Genomic DNA, 15,215 nt, shown 5'->3' on the forward strand with positions numbered 1-15,215 from the left:
GAGGTAGCAAAAAATTGGTGACCGATTCCTTTGAGGGTTGTTCCCAAATAAACTTGTTCTCTTCTGTCCATCACTCAGCATATAGACCTTTTTACTCCTCCAACATAAAGGCTTTAGGAATCCGATAATGGGGCTCTGCAGCCCAGTCTTCAATAGAGCAGAGATGTTCCTACTCTACCTTTACTTCAAAGGTATGAACTAGTTAGTGTTAGGACTGTTCCAATTACGGTCACTGTGGAGTGGTGGGGTGACTTTTGCATTTTTGTTCATCAAAAAGCATAAAAACGTTTTAACTAAATATCGTATATTATTTTCATGCACTATGTTGTTTATTTACTGCAGGGTTATTTAATCATTATATCTTCAAAAATCATGGCACCCAAACACTTGTTTGGTTGACTCATTAGGTGTTTACCGCCCTGTTTACAAGGGCTGATAGTTGGAAACCAGCATTCCTATGGACATTCTTTTCATTATTATTGGCTTGTCTGTGGGCCTTTAATTTCTTATTTGCCCTGGTGTTTTAATAAATTGCTGTAGTTGCCATGAGGTTACATTTTTATATCTTTTGATGACTAGTTGAACAAGGGCCACAGGCTTAAAAAAAAAAAAACAAAACATGAATATTGTAGTTTTCAATTTTAGTGAAAAAAAATCGGAAAATGTTTCTTCTTGGGCATATCTGCCTGTGTTCAGCAGAGGCAGGCCCGGTGCTAGTTTCCACTTCTGCCTGTGTTCAGCAGAGGCAGGCCCGGTGCTAGTTTCCCCTTCTGCCTGTGTGCAGCAGAGGCAGGCCCGGTGCTAGTTTCCACTTCTGCCTGTGTGCAGCAGAGGCAGGCCCGGTGCTAGTTTCCACTTCTGCCTGTGTGCAGCAGAGGCAGGCCCGGTGCTAGTTTCCACTTCTGCCGGTGTTCAGCAGAGGCAGGCCCGGTGCTAGTTTCCACTTCTGCCTGTGTGCAGCAGAGGCAGGCCCGGTGCTAGTTTCCCCTTCTGCCTGTGTTCAGCAGAGGCAGGCCCGGTGCTAGTTTCCTCTTCTGCCTGTGTGCAGCAGAGGCAGGCCCGGTGCTAGTTTCCCCTTCTGCCTGTGTGCAGTAGAGGCAGGCCCGGTGCTAGTTTCCACTTCTGCCTGTGTTCAGCAGAGGCAGGCCCGGTGCTAGTTTCCACTTCTGCCTGTGTTCAGCAGAGGCAGGCCCGGTGCTAGTTTCCACTTCTGCCTGTGTTCAGCAGAGGCAGGCCCGGTGCTAGTTTCCACTTCTGCCTGTGTTCAGCAGAGGCAGGCCCGGTGCTAGTTTCCACTTCTGCCTGTGTTCAGCAGAGGCAGGCCCGGTGCTAGTTTCCACTTCTGCCTGTGTTCAGCAGAGGCAGGCCCGGTGCTAGTTTCCACTTCTGCCTGTGTTCAGCAGAGGCAGGCCCGGTGCTAGTTTCCACTTCTGCCTGTGTTCAGCAGAGGCAGGCCCGGTGCTAGTTTCCACTTCTGCCTGTGTTCAGCAGAGGCAGGCCCGGTGCTAGTTTCCACTTCTGCCTGTGTTCAGCAGAGGCAGGCCCGGTGCTAGTTTCCACTTCTGCCTGTGTTCAGCAGAGGCAGGCCCGGTGCTAGTTTCCACTTCTGCCTGTGTTCAGCAGAGGCAGGCCCGGTGCTAGTTTCCACTTCTGCCTGTGTTCAGCAGAGGCAGGCCCGGTGCTAGTTTCCACTTCTGCCTGTGTTCAGCAGAGGCAGGCCCGGTGCTAGTTTCCACTTCTGCCTGTGTTCAGCAGAGGCAGGCCCGGTGCTAGTTTCCACTTCTGCCTGTGTTCAGCAGAGGCAGGCCCGGTGCTAGTTTCCACTTCTGCCTGTGTTCAGCAGAGGCAGGCCCGGTGCTAGTTTCCACTTCTGCCTGTGTTCAGCAGAGGCAGGCCCGGTGTTAGTTTCCACTTCTGCCTGTGTTCAGCAGAGGCAGGCCCGGTGTTAGTTTCCACTTCTGCCTGTGTTCAGCAGAGGCAGGCCCGGTGCTAGTTTCCACTTCTGCCTGTGTTCAGCAGAGGCAGGCCCGGTGCTAGTTTCCACTTCTGCCTGTGTTCAGCAGAGGCAGGCCCGGTGCTAGTTTCCACTTCTGCCTGTGTTCAGCAGAGGCAGGCCCGGTGCTAGTTTCCACTTCTGCCTGTGTTCAGCAGAGGCAGGCCCGGTGCTAGTTTCCACTTCTGCCTGTGTTCAGCAGAGGCAGGCCCGGTGCTAGTTTCCACTTCTGCCTGTGTTCAGCAGAGGCAGGCCCGGTGCTAGTTTCCACTTCTGCCTGTGTTCAGCAGAGGCAGGCCCGGTGTTAGTTTCCACTTCTGCCTGTGTTCAGCAGAGGCAGGCCCGGTGTTAGTTTCCACTTCTGCCTGTGTTCAGCAGAGGCAGGCCCGGTGCTAGTTTCCACTTCTGCCTGTGTTCAGCAGAGGCAGGCCCGGTGCTAGTTTCCACTTCTGCCTGTGTTCAGCAGAGGCAGGCCCGGTGCTAGTTTCCACTTCTGCCTGTGTTCAGCAGAGGCAGGCCCGGTGCTAGTTTCCACTTCTGCCTGTGTTCAGCAGAGGCAGGCCCGGTGCTAGTTTCCACTTCTGCCTGTGTTCAGCAGAGGCAGGCCCGGTGCTAGTTTCCACTTCTGCCTGTGTTCAGCAGAGGCAGGCCCGGTGCTAGTTTCCTCTTCTGCCTGTGTTCAGCAGAGGCAGGCCCGGTGCTAGTTTCCTCTTCTGCCTGTGTTCAGCAGAGGCAGGCCCGGTGCTAGTTTCCTCTTCTGCCTGTGTTCAGCAGAGGCAGGCCCGGTGCTAGTTTCCTCTTCTGCCTGTGTTCAGCAGAGGCAGGCCCGGTGCTAGTTTCCTCTTCTGCTGTGTTCAGCAGAGGCAGGCCCGGTGCTAGTTTCCTCTTCTGCCTGTGTTCAGCAGAGGCAGGCCCGGTGCTAGTTTCCTGTGTTCAGCAGAGTATGTGTATTGCGTATTTTTAATGCAGCTGGATTTAAAAATGCTTTGACTTTGTTATAGGTATACCGGTGCTCCGTACTTTGCAGCAATTTCAGCACTTAAAGTGGTGAGTAAATTGTTACAAATGGAAAATCACATCACTTTGTGTATAAAGAACAATGCAGTATCGTATAGCTGTCCATACTCATTAGGGGAAAATTATTAAAAACTGGCCATTTAATGGGGTTGACCGCTACTAGGATAACCCTTTCTCGTACCTCATGTTTTGGCCCATTAAAATAAAAACACTTAGGGTGTGTGCAGAAGCTGCGGATTAATCCGCACAGATTTTGCAAAAACCGCAGGTCAAAAGACCTGCGGTTTAGCCTGCGGTTTCCCCATCTCCACAATTTATCCGCACCGTCTACACAGCGGTTTTTGGTTACCATTCATTTGAATGGTACTGTACACCGCAGCTAAAATACCCTGCACATACCCTTATACTCACTCACCTCCGATGCCGGCACTCGCGATCTCGAGGCTCATAATGAGGTTATGTCACATCAGCCAAGCGCGCAGTCGGTGCTGGCGTCTGTCTCCGCCTTCAGATAAATCACACGATAAGAGAAAGTCAGAGAGCAGTCGCAACCCTGGCTTCCTTTTAATGTTCAATACGTGTGAAGGCGAGGACAGTGACACCAGTGCTGATTGGGTGCTGGGCTGACGTGACATAACCTCAATATGAGCCTCGAGATCGTGAGTGCCGGCACGGCACCGTAAGGTGAGTGAGTATAAGTAGACAACCCCTTTAAAATGTTTTCCCTGATGATGGCTGGCGACTTACCAGTGTTGGTCTTGACAGGTTATCAACCATTTTGGCTATTATTGGAGATTGGGTTAAATTATGAAGGAGATTTATGAAACCCAGTGCAAAAGAACATAAGAACAGTTGCTCTAAAAAAAAAAAATAAAAAAAAAAATTGGATTTCAATATTCAGTTGCAAACGAGAGCTGGAATCTGGATGTCCTATACACTAGATATGATACATTTCCCTGTATGTATGCAGTAAATTGATTTAATGATGACCCCGATCCACAAGGTCAGTCATACATGTTGGCGTTGGCCATATTGATCCTATGAATCACTGTGTAATGTGAATGGCCAGCTTGAACTATAAAACGTTTAATATTACACACGTCTGTCTCTTTTGTGCCAATAAGCTGTTATAAAGCCATACAATATGTAATATGGTAATGGCTGGAAAGCTCTCATCCTTGATGTTACAAAACTATTATATTGGCATTATATTGTATTCTCCATAGCCCAGGCCTGCGCTCTGACCTCCTGTATATTACTTTTCATAGGGTGCAGATTTGTCCCAGGTATTTTGTACCAAAGATGCAGCGACGGTGATAAAGTCGTACAGTCCAGAGCTGATTGTACATCCAGTTCTGTAAGTGTTCATCAGTACCATTAATAATGGATTACCTTCATGTTCTCACTGTACATTGCTTATATATGATATTCACACAGTGATCATCCCAATGCATTGCATGAGATAGAAAAATGGCTTCCAAGACTGCACACTCTAGTAATAGGACCGGGTTTGGGACGAAATGATTCCATGCTGGACACGGCAAAGGTATTACTATCACAGCGAGAACCAGTGTTAGCCTCAAGTCATTACAAGTTCCATGTATAATCCTTATGACGTATTCATGCCCATTTTTCATCCCCAGGGTATCATTGAAAAAGCCAAGGCGAAAGGCATTCCGCTGGTTATAGATGCAGTGAGTATGCCGCTTTTATTCTTCGGACATTTCTAGATTTCGTTTGGCACCAAGTAGATGTTTCCCTGTCTTTTAGGATGGACTTTGGCTGATTGCCCAACAACCTTCCGTTATTCAAGGCTATCAGAGGGCTGTCCTCACCCCAAACTTCATGGAGTTCAGTAGACTGTATGAAGCGGTGGTAAATATATTCAGTGACAATGCTTGTTCATGTAAATGTTAGATACTTGGCTCCAGAATACTCTGCAGATTCTGCTTTTATAGAAATACTTTACATTCATATGATTATAGGATTCCCCAGAATCTTGGGCTCATGAAGGGACAGCTAATGCAAGTGGTGCTACTAGGAAGAGAACTCTATGGACTAATCCTTAAAGCGGCTTTGTTAGGTGTCCTGCCACCTGTAACTAAGGGCAGCATAGTACAGAGGCTAACCTCTGTCATCTTAGTGCCAGATACCACCGGACATCTTGAGAAGTCTTCTGGAGTCCAAGCCTAGAAGTGTCAGAGCTGTTCTGGTGGTACCCAGTGGGTTCTAGTGTTATGGCTGATCTCTCTCTAACTTGTTACTACCTACAATAAGATAGCATGGGACCCCAGTTTTTTCTTATATTATGGAGGTCCACCGTTTTACAAATATATATTGTATATACAGCCAGAAAATTCTCTTTATAAATACATTTTGAAGGAACCTGCCACATGCTTTTTATGCTGCCCCAACCACAGGCAGTATGAATCAGGCGCAGACCTCCATACACACCATATGTTTCACTAAGGCGACTCAGAGAAACATGGTTGTAAATGTTTATGAAGTAGCTAAAGCTAGTCACAAAGGTGCAAAAACAGCTGGCTGGTGGCCGGTCTTCAATTCTTGCTGGCTTTGGATCGGGCAGCATTAAAAAGAAATGTCAGTAGGATCAGCCCTCCTAAACCTTCTATATCTGCATGTAGGTCATGGGACGGTGAATCAAATAATTCATTATCTGCCATCCGATGCCTTATTCCACAGAAATCCTTGTCTTTATTATATGTAAATGAGCTGTTAAGATCTATGGGCCCGACACTGATCTGCTTGAGAGTCTGCCTCCAGGGCTTATTATAAATAAAAGTGTCTGTTACCAGTGAGATACAAGTAATGATTGCTGCTTTGCTCTTGTGCTGATGCACAGCTCTTCAGTGAGATCTGAACTAACACAGTGCAGCAGACTGTAATGAGACAGTGTTCACTTCTGTTGTGCAAACACATTTGTACTGCAGGTTCCTCTCCTAGTGCGTCAATTTCCATCTAACAGGCAGCCAATGTTGGAGGTAGAGGGGCAGTACAACAGAGCTGACATCACTGCCAATATGAGTGCAATGAGACAAGGCTAAACTCTGCTGTACTGTGCAAGCTCTGCTGTGCTATGTAAGCAGAGCTGCCAGTCCTGCTGCAATGTTTGTAATGAGATACAGTTCACTGCTGCTGTACTGTTAGCGCTGCTGTACTGTGTTAGTTCTGACCTCTCTGCAGATTAATGTATAATTACATGTCTAACACTGGTAATGCCCCCTTTCATTTACAATAAACTCTAGGCAGTTTCTCGTGCACAACAGTGTCCGGCTCATAGTTAACAGCTCGTTAGCATATGAAAAAACGTGGATTTCTCTGGAGTAAGGCTAGTTTCATACTAGCGTACAGCTGAGGTGCGGAGGGCTGCGGGCTTCCTCTGTGAAGCTCTGCCCCCAGCCGCGCCTCCTCCGTTCTGCCCCACCTCTGTCGGCATGTGGCTTGCGTACCCTATCTTTAGCATTAGGTACGCAGGCCGTGCTGATGAATGCAGATGCCTCTGCATGCCGACAGGCGGGGTAGAACGGGGGATGTGTGGCCTGGGGCGAAGCTTCACGGAGGAAACCCGCAGCCCTCCGCACCTCGGCCATATGCTAGTATGAAACTAGCCTAAGACATCAGAGTGCAGATATCAAGGTATCATCTTTGGTTGATCCTAATGATAGATTCCCTTTAATTATATGACAGGTAGGATTCTGACTGCCTGCTGAAACAAGAGTCGATCATTATACTGAACTCAATAATATGTTTTCTTTATCGCCTTATTGGGGGACACAGAATACCATGGGTGTATGCTGCTGCTGCCAGGAGGCTGACACTATGCAAAACAAGAAAATTAGCTCCTCCCCGGCAGTATACACCCACCGACAGGCACTAGGCACCTCAGTTTGTGCTTAGTGTCTGTAGGAGGCGGACCGGGATCTTCCAAGATCCGCAATTAACCTTTCTTTCCTTTAGGTGTTCTTGTGGAACCTTTTAATTTTTTTGTCTTTTGTTTTGCAGATTCAAGTCGGGAAACAGGGTGGAAGTTCACCCTGCTTTCCCATATCAGGCGGAAGTTCACCCTGCTTTCCCATATCAGGCGGCTGAGCGAGCAGTGTGGCTGATCCCACATCGCACCTCTCAGTACGCTGGCAGGACTTTTTCCATATCACCTTCTGGTGCTATGGGATGTGGACAGGTGGCTGGTCCTTGCCAAATTCCCCTCCTCACCCCTCTCTCGGGACAGGGCTGAGAGGAAAACGGCGATCGCAAGATTTTCCTCGCCATCAAGAGGTTAATGCCGTCTTCTGCAGGATCCGGGTACAGAGGACAGCGGCCAGCGGCTTACCACTACCCTTGTGAGAGGCCCCTGTGGTCATCCTCTTCAGGGACGTCAGGTAAGTGCCTGTACGATCCCTCCAGCCCGCAACATTACCAAGAGGCACATCGGTGGGAAACTGGACAGCCACACACATCAGGCTGTTTGAATCTCCCGCCCCTCTCCCTGCCTGACGGGCGCCGCTCTCTAGCCACGCGCCTCTCCACTTATATTAAGGGGCTGAATACAGGGTTTTCTCTCCCCGTTCTCACAGCTGGGCAGGGTTCTCCAAAGCTATTCTGCGCGCACAGTACCTCCTTACAGGCTTCTCCTCACAGGTGATTCCATCACGGGGCTGCGGTGCCGACTTTCACTTTCGCTTTCAGCTCCCGCTCTCAGCGCGCCTCCTCCTCTTTCTGAGCGCGCTGTCCTCGCGCCTTTTTTTTAGCCCATCACAGGGCTCCTTTTTCTCTTCTGGTCTGTCAGCTCCAATTGCGGCTCAGCCGCTAAGCTCCGCCCACCGCTCACCTCATTAGGCATTTCCTGTTTTTTCGGTCCTGCCTTTCTGCGCTGCCTGGGGGACACTTCAGCGTTCCTGCTGCTCGCCGGAACTAGGTAGGCTCTGTCTATGCAGAAATATTAGCCCTCCTCCGCAGTACTTCCCCAATTCCCGTGGCCATTCAGCGCAGTTTTCCTTATGCCCAACCCTGCAAGGGAACTCTGTTTCAGGCCCACCGCTACTCATTACGCCTGTGCGCGCTGTAAAAAGAAGTGGGCTTCGGGTCAGCCATCTCCTTTCTGCCCGTCCTGCAGTCCTTCAGCTATGTCTGCCTCTCAGGAGCACACAGATTCCCGTGATGAGGGCACTTCTCCTCTCCCAGAATGGGCCGTAGCTATGTCTCAGTCGGTCTCCGATCTGACCAAAGTCTCGCAGTCCCTGGTCCAGGTCCTAGAACGTTTGCCTCAGCTATCTACAGCCACCGCTGCTCCGACCACCTCTCAAGGCGAGTCGTCCGCTCCTGACCGCGACCTTCAGAGGGACAGGCCGAGTAGGATGTCCAGGAAGCGTCTCCTATCGGGCTCGTCTTCCATCTCGCTAGGCCCATCTGCTTCACCCAGGTGTCCGTCTCCTTCAGTGGACGACCTTAGGTCAGACGATGATCCTCAATCAGGATCTAGTTCAGAAGCAGATGACATGTCTAAAACACGAAATATGGTCGATAGTCTTCTTTCAGCTATCTTCCAAACCCTGGAGATTACGCAGGACAGGCTCCTTCCTCAGGAATGTTCTGTTCCATTTAAACGATCAAGGCCCCCACCCAAAACTTTTCCAAACCACAATGAGTTTGATACTACTCTAGCCAAACATTGGGAGCACCCTGAGCAACGCTTTTCGGGCCGCAGGTATTTAGATGTTCTGTACCCATTTGAGACTGATTTGCTTTCTAAATGGACCAAAGCCCCTGAAGTGGACCCTCCCGTTTCTCGCATAGCCTCTAAGACGGTTCTGTCCCTTCCAGACGGTGCATCACTTAAGGATCCAACAGACAGACAGTTAGAATCTTTGGCGAAGTCTATCTTTGAGGCCTCCGGCGCCTCCCTCTGCCCTATTTTCGCCTCCTCCTGGGTGGCATCTTAGCGGCGGCTCCCCAGGACGAGCTGGCAGATCAAATTAATCATGCGGGTAAATACCTTTTAGCCGCCTCCTTGGATGCGGCCGGTTGCGTAGCAAGGGCTAACAGCAATATAGTGGCTGTACGCCGAGTTCTTTGGTTAAAGTCATGGAACGCGGATACCACCTCAAAAAAGTCGCTCACCAATCTGCCCTTCCATAGTTCTAGGCTCTTTGGGGCCAAGCTGGATCAAATAATTTCCGATGCCACTGGGGGTAAAAGTACTTCTCTCCCCCAGTCTCGACCAAGACGCCTTTTTAATAGAAAGGGTTTTCGGCCCTTTAGGCCTTTTCGTCCGTTCTCGTCCACAGAGAGATCTGTCCAGCAAGAGCGTCCTTCCGCATCTAGGGAGCGAGAGCAGAAGAAACCTTCTTACAAGCCCGCTCCCCGCTGGAGATCTAGAGGACAATACTCCAGATCCTCAGGTGTCTGTTCCGGTAGGTTTGCCTCCAAGTGACGGGGCACCCCCACCTGGAAGTTTTTCCAGGGTGGGAGGCAGACTTTCCTTTTTCATGGACGCTTGGCTGTCGGTTGTCGACGACGCTTGGGTCAGGGAAATCATCGCATCCGGTTACAAGATCGAATTTTCGTCCCCTCCAGACGGGCGTTTTTTCCCGTCTCGACCTCCAAGACAACGGTCCCACATTCCAGGATTCTTTCAGGCCGTCTCCTCCCTTCTTTCCGCCGGAGTGATTGTTCCCGTTCCCTCAGACGAACGGTTTTCAGGGTTCTACTCAAATCTCTTCGTAGTCCCGAAGAAAGACGGCTCCCTGCGGCCAATCCTCGACCTCAATTTGCTCAATCGCCACGTGAAGATTCTTCTTTTCAAAATGGAGTCTCTTCGATCGGTGATAGCCTCAATGGAGCCCAGAGAATTTCTCTGTTCTGTGGACATACGGGATGCCTATCTTCACATCCCTGTTTGCTTGCAGCATCAGAAATATCTCAGGTTTGCGATTCAGGAAAATCATTACCAGTTCACGGCTTTTCCCTTCGGCCTAGCCTCTGCCCCTCGTGTTTTCACGAAAGTGATGGCAACGGTCATGGCCATCCTTCGATCCAGAGGGATTCTCATCATTCCTTATCTGGACGATCTCTTAATCAAGGGCTCGTCCCGTCAAGACTGTCTCCTAAGTCTTCAGATAACCCTGGATACTCTCGACCGTCTCGGATGGTTAGTCAACAAAGAAAAGTCCGTTCTCAGCCCCACTCAGTGTCTGACCTTTTTAGGCATGGAGTTCGACACGAACCTGGCCCGGGTGTTTCTGCCGAGGGAAAAATTTGCGGCTCTGTTCAAAGGGATTCGAGCCCTCAAACGGCCAACGCCCATTCCCCTTCGATTCTGCATGAAAGTTCTGGGGAAGATGGTGGCTTCCTTGGAAGCAGTGCCCTTTGCACAGTTTCACCTTCGTCCTCTTCAGCTGTCCCTCCTTTCAGTCTGGGACAAGACGACCAGGTCCTTGGACCGGCCCATTCTCCTCCCTCTCAAAGTGAGGCAATCCCTCACTTGGTGGACGATGTCTTCATCAGTCCTCCAAGGGAGGTCCTTCCTCCCACTTTGGTGGCAAGTCATCACCACCGATGCCACCCTCCTGGGTTGGGGAGCAGTTTTTCACCAGAGGACGGCTCAAGGACGCTGGAACCCACAGGAAGCTCTTCTTCCTATCAATCTGCTCGAGATCAGAGCGATCTTTCTGGCCCTTCTTCGCTGGCAACCCCTTCTCGTCGGCAAGCCGATCCGCATTCAGTCGGACAACGCCACGGCTGTGGCGTACATAAACCATCAGGGCGGCACGCGCAGCCACCAAGTCATGTCAGAGGTGGCCAGGATTCTGCGCTGGGCGGAACGTTACGTCCCAGCAATCTCCGCCGTTCACATTCCAGGGGTGGAAAACTGGGCAGCCGACTTTCTGAGTCGTCAAGGCCTAGCGTCAGGCGAATGGTCTCTCCATCCTTCAGTCTTCGATCAGATATGCAAGCGCTGGGGTTCTCCGGACGTCGACCTCATGGCATCTCGGATGAACCACAAAGTTCCGCGCTTCGTAGCCAGGTCCAGGGACCCTCTAGCCGTCGCTTGCGACGCCCTAGTTATTCCGTGGTCCCAGTTCCAACTCCCTTATCTTTTTCCACCTCTTGCCTTGATCCCAAGAGTGGTCAAAAAGATAAAATCGGAAGGCGTTCCAGTAATTCTTGTGGCTCCAGACTGGCCGAGACAGACTTGGTATGCGGAACTGGTGAACATGCTCGCGGACGTTCCCTGGAAACTTCCAGACTATCCGGATCTTCTCTCGCAAGGCCCCCTTTGCCACGAGAATTCTCGGTCTCTGAATTTAACGGCATGGCTGTTGAGGCCGCAATCCTAAAAGAATCAGGTTTTTCTAGCCAGGTGATTCAGACGATGATCAAAGCCAGGAAGCCAGCCTCTTCCCGCATTTACCACAGGTGTTGGAAGGCTTTTTTCCGTTGGTGCGACAATAAAAAAGTGTTTCCAATGGTTTTTTCCATTCCGTCCATACTGGGTTTTCTCCAATCTGGCTTAGATTCGGGTCTGTCTCTCAGTACCCTGAAGGGCCAGGTTTCTGCCTTGTCTATCCTCTTTCAAAGAGAGCTTGCTTCCTTACCGCAGGTTAAGACGTTCCTCCAAGGAGTCGCTCATGTGGCTCCTCCTCATCATTCACCAATAGAACCGTGGGATCTCAATCTCGTTCTGGGCGCTCTCCAAAAGGCGCCGTTTGAGCCCATCCAGGACATTCCTTTGTCACTTCTGTCATGGAAGGTAACCTTTTTGATTGCCATTACATCCATCAGAAGAGTTTGAGTTAGCGGCCTTGTCATGCCGTTCTCCTTATCTGGTGCTCCATCAGGATAAAGTCGTCCTCAGGCCCGTTCCTTCCTTCCTGCCAAAAGTGGTTTCCTCCTTTCACATCAACGAGGATATCGTTCTTCCATCGTTTTGTCCGGCTCCTTCTCACCCTCTTGAGAAGTCACTCCACAAGCTGGATGTTGTTAGAGCCTTGCGTGTCTACCTCGCTAGGACCGCTTCACTTCGTCAATCTGATTCATTGCTGGTCATCTCTGAAGGTCACAGGAAAGGGCTTCCGGCATCCAAATCCACGATCGCTCGCTGGATTCGTTCTACCATTCAGGAAGCATATACCGACTTCAGGAAAAACGCCCCCTTCCGGGAGTGAGAGCTCACTCCACCCGGGCTGTGGCAGCTTCGTGGGCCGTTCGACACCAGGCTTCAGCTCTGCAACTTTGCAGGGCCGCGACCTGGTCGTCCTTGCACACATTTGCGAGGTTCTACAGGGTTCATACCCAGGCCTCGTCTGATGCAGTTGTTGGTAGGAAGGTTCTGCAGGCGGCGGTGGTGCACCGGCCGACCTAAGCCTTTCCTGTTCTTTCATTCCTTATTGCTGTTCCTGCCCTTGGGACTGCTTTGGAACGTCCCATGGTATTCTGTGTCCCTCAATAGGGTGATAAAGAAAGATGGATTTTTGGTTCTTACCGTAAAATCTTTCTTGGAGCCTTCATTGGGGGACACAGCACCCTCCCTGTTTAATTTGTACCGTGTTGGGTCTTTGAGTCCCTTGTTGGGTTGGTACATATGTTTAGAGTGTTCCGTTGCTTCTCCTACTGCTTTCTCACCAACTGAGGTGCCTAGTGCCTGTCGGTGGGTGTATACTGGCGGGGAGGAGCTAATTTTCTTGTTTTGCATAGTGTCAGCCTCCTAGCAGCAGCAGCATACACCCATGGTATTCTGTGTCCCCCAATGAAGGCTCCAAGAAAGAGATTTTACGGTAAGAACCAAAAATCCATCTATTGCAAAATAATCATTCTTCTACAAGCTAATGGGATTCTTGCTGCATGTGCACTGGTGAGAGGAGGTAATATTCTTTGTCAGATGCAGGGGATATTCTTTGGCTCTGGAAAGCCCAGTGATGGCTTACCATCAGACTATGGCATTGTAAATGCATGCTCATTAAAAGCTTTTTAGCGGTTAGTAGATCCGGATGTGTTGTGAGCTGTTCTGCAAGAAAGCAAACGTTAATTTTGCAACTTCTAACTTAACTCCTGTAAAGAGTGAATGAAAATCAGCAATGCTGAGAAGATTCTTTTCTATTTGCAGCTCTCTGAGCCAGTGGATAGTGGCGATCAGCATGGAAGTGTACTAAGGCTCAGCCAAGCAATGGGCAATATTACCATTGTTCAGAAAGGAGAGTGGGATCTAATCTCAGACGGGGATAAAGGTTTGTGCACATACTGGTAAAACGTGTGTCCAGAATATAGCAAGGGGGATTATCGTAACGTGTAATATCACTTGTATAATTGTATCAGTGCCATTTCTCTGAACAAGTGAGGGGTGAAAAAAAGCGATGTTAGCAATATGGCAGTTACTTCTCCAGTTAGCATTCTTACACTGTAGTTTTCATACAAAATATATTAAGGTCATTTATTGGCATTGTGGTTATTAATGTAATAATATGGAAAATGTGTACATGTAGTAATTTTCAATATCATTAAAGGAAACGTAAGCAGATTCCTTAAAAGGGTATTCCCATCTCTAAGATCCCTTCCTAATGTGTAGTAGTAATATTACCAATTACCTCAAAAAAGAAATGTAGTAGTTTTTCTGATTCGCTGTCTCTCCTCATATGCAGGACCTGAGGTATCTATGGTTACGACCACTAGCAACTAACTGTCACTACATCAGTGGTCGTAACCATGGATACCTAAAGTCCTGCACATGAGGAAAGAGACATATCAAATCATAAAAACTAGACTACATTTCTAATTGGAGGTATTTGCTAATAGGTATAATAATATTACACTACACAGCTGACGTTTGTCTTTAACAGCAATAGCAGGCGCTTCCACCAATCTTTGCTGTTAACCTCTTCAATGCTACTGTGAATCATTGACAGCGGCGTTTAGGCGGTTGATCAGTGCAATCTAGCCTGATCATTTCTTCACTGTGATGTGATTGTGGGGTGTCGATGGGTTTCTGTGACAGCCGCGTGTCTACTTAAGGTTTTTGTGCCAGTCATATTTTGTCCTATGACATCACACCACAAGCTGGTCTCTATAGGGTACTGTCAGTTTTGCTATGGGCATCAATACTGTTGTATATAGTACAAGCAATCAAACGATCACAGGCTCAAATCCCCTAAAAGTAGTGAAAAATGAGTAAAAAAAACCCCATAAAATTTGAATGAAGGCAGATTCTAATTGACTTCCTCTGTATTTAAAGTTTTAGTGTGCAATCATGAAGGTAGCAGCCGGCGCTGCGGAGGACAGGGCGATCTCTTAGCTGGTTCTCTTGGCGTCTTGGTACACTGGGCATTTCTTGCTGGACCAGAAAAAATAAATGGGTATGTTTTACGTCAAATCCAAGCTTGTCCCTGTCTACAGAATTTCACAGTTGACTTGAAAATAATTTACAGTCATATGTAAAAGTTTGGGCACCCCTATTAATGTTAACCTTTTTTCTTTATAACAGTTTTGGTTTTTGCAACAGCTATTTCAGTTTCATATATCTAATAACTGATGGACTCAGTTATATTTCTGGATTCAAATGAGGTTTATTGTACTAACAGAAAATGTGCAATCTGCATTTAAACAAAATTTGACCGGTGCAAAAGTATGGGCACTCTTATCATTTTCTTGATTTGAACACTCCTAACTACTTTTTACTGACTTCCTGAAGTACTAAATTGGTTTTGTAACCTCATTGAGCTTTGAACTTCATAGCCAGGTGTATCAAATCATGAGAAAAGGTATTTAAGGTGGCCACTTGCAAGTAGTTCTCCGATTTGATTCTCCTATGAAGAGTGGCATCATGGGCTCCTCAAAACAACTCTCAAATGATCTGAAAACAAAGATTATTCAGCATAGCTTTTCAGGGGAAGGATACAAAAAGTTGTCTCAGAGATTTAACCTGTCAGTTTCCACTGTGAGGAACATAGTAAGGAAATGGAAGAACACAGGTACAGTTCTTGTTAAGCCCAGAAGTGGCAGGCCAAGAAAAATATCAGAAAGGCAGAGAAGAAGAATGGTGAGAACAGTCAAGGACAATCCACAGACCACCTCCAAAGACCTGCAGCATCATCTTGCTGCAGATGGTGTCACTGTGCATCGGTCAACAATACAGCGCATGCATAACGCCTTTTTGTATGACCAAACAACTCAATCTTTGTTTCATCAGTCCACA

The 15,215-nt window shown here is 48.5% G+C and overlaps 1 protein-coding gene across 5 annotated transcripts in view; it reads left to right on the forward strand.

The window, feature by feature from the left end:
• Window positions 1-15,215, forward strand: part of NAXD (NAD(P)HX dehydratase) — a 68,259-nt gene that overhangs the window by 49,717 nt on the left and 3,327 nt on the right. For all 5 annotated transcript variants that reach the window (XM_073556834.1, XM_073556833.1, XM_073556832.1 and 2 more), the window contains 7 exons: window positions 2,995-3,040; window positions 4,279-4,367; window positions 4,448-4,556; window positions 4,654-4,704; window positions 4,781-4,885; window positions 13,134-13,254; window positions 14,256-14,376. In XM_073556834.1, coding sequence (XP_073412935.1) covers window positions 2,995-3,040; window positions 4,279-4,367; window positions 4,448-4,556; window positions 4,654-4,704; window positions 4,781-4,885; window positions 13,134-13,254; window positions 14,256-14,376 — 642 coding nt within the window. The remainder of the gene's footprint in view (window positions 1-2,994; window positions 3,041-4,278; window positions 4,368-4,447; window positions 4,557-4,653; window positions 4,705-4,780; window positions 4,886-13,133; window positions 13,255-14,255; window positions 14,377-15,215) is intronic.

The sequence above is a fragment of the Dendrobates tinctorius genome, unplaced genomic scaffold, assembly GCF_039654945.1.
Source record: "Dendrobates tinctorius isolate UK_male_01 unplaced genomic scaffold, ASM3965494v1 ptg000240l, whole genome shotgun sequence".
Lineage (NCBI taxonomy): Eukaryota > Metazoa > Chordata > Amphibia > Anura > Dendrobatidae > Dendrobates > Dendrobates tinctorius.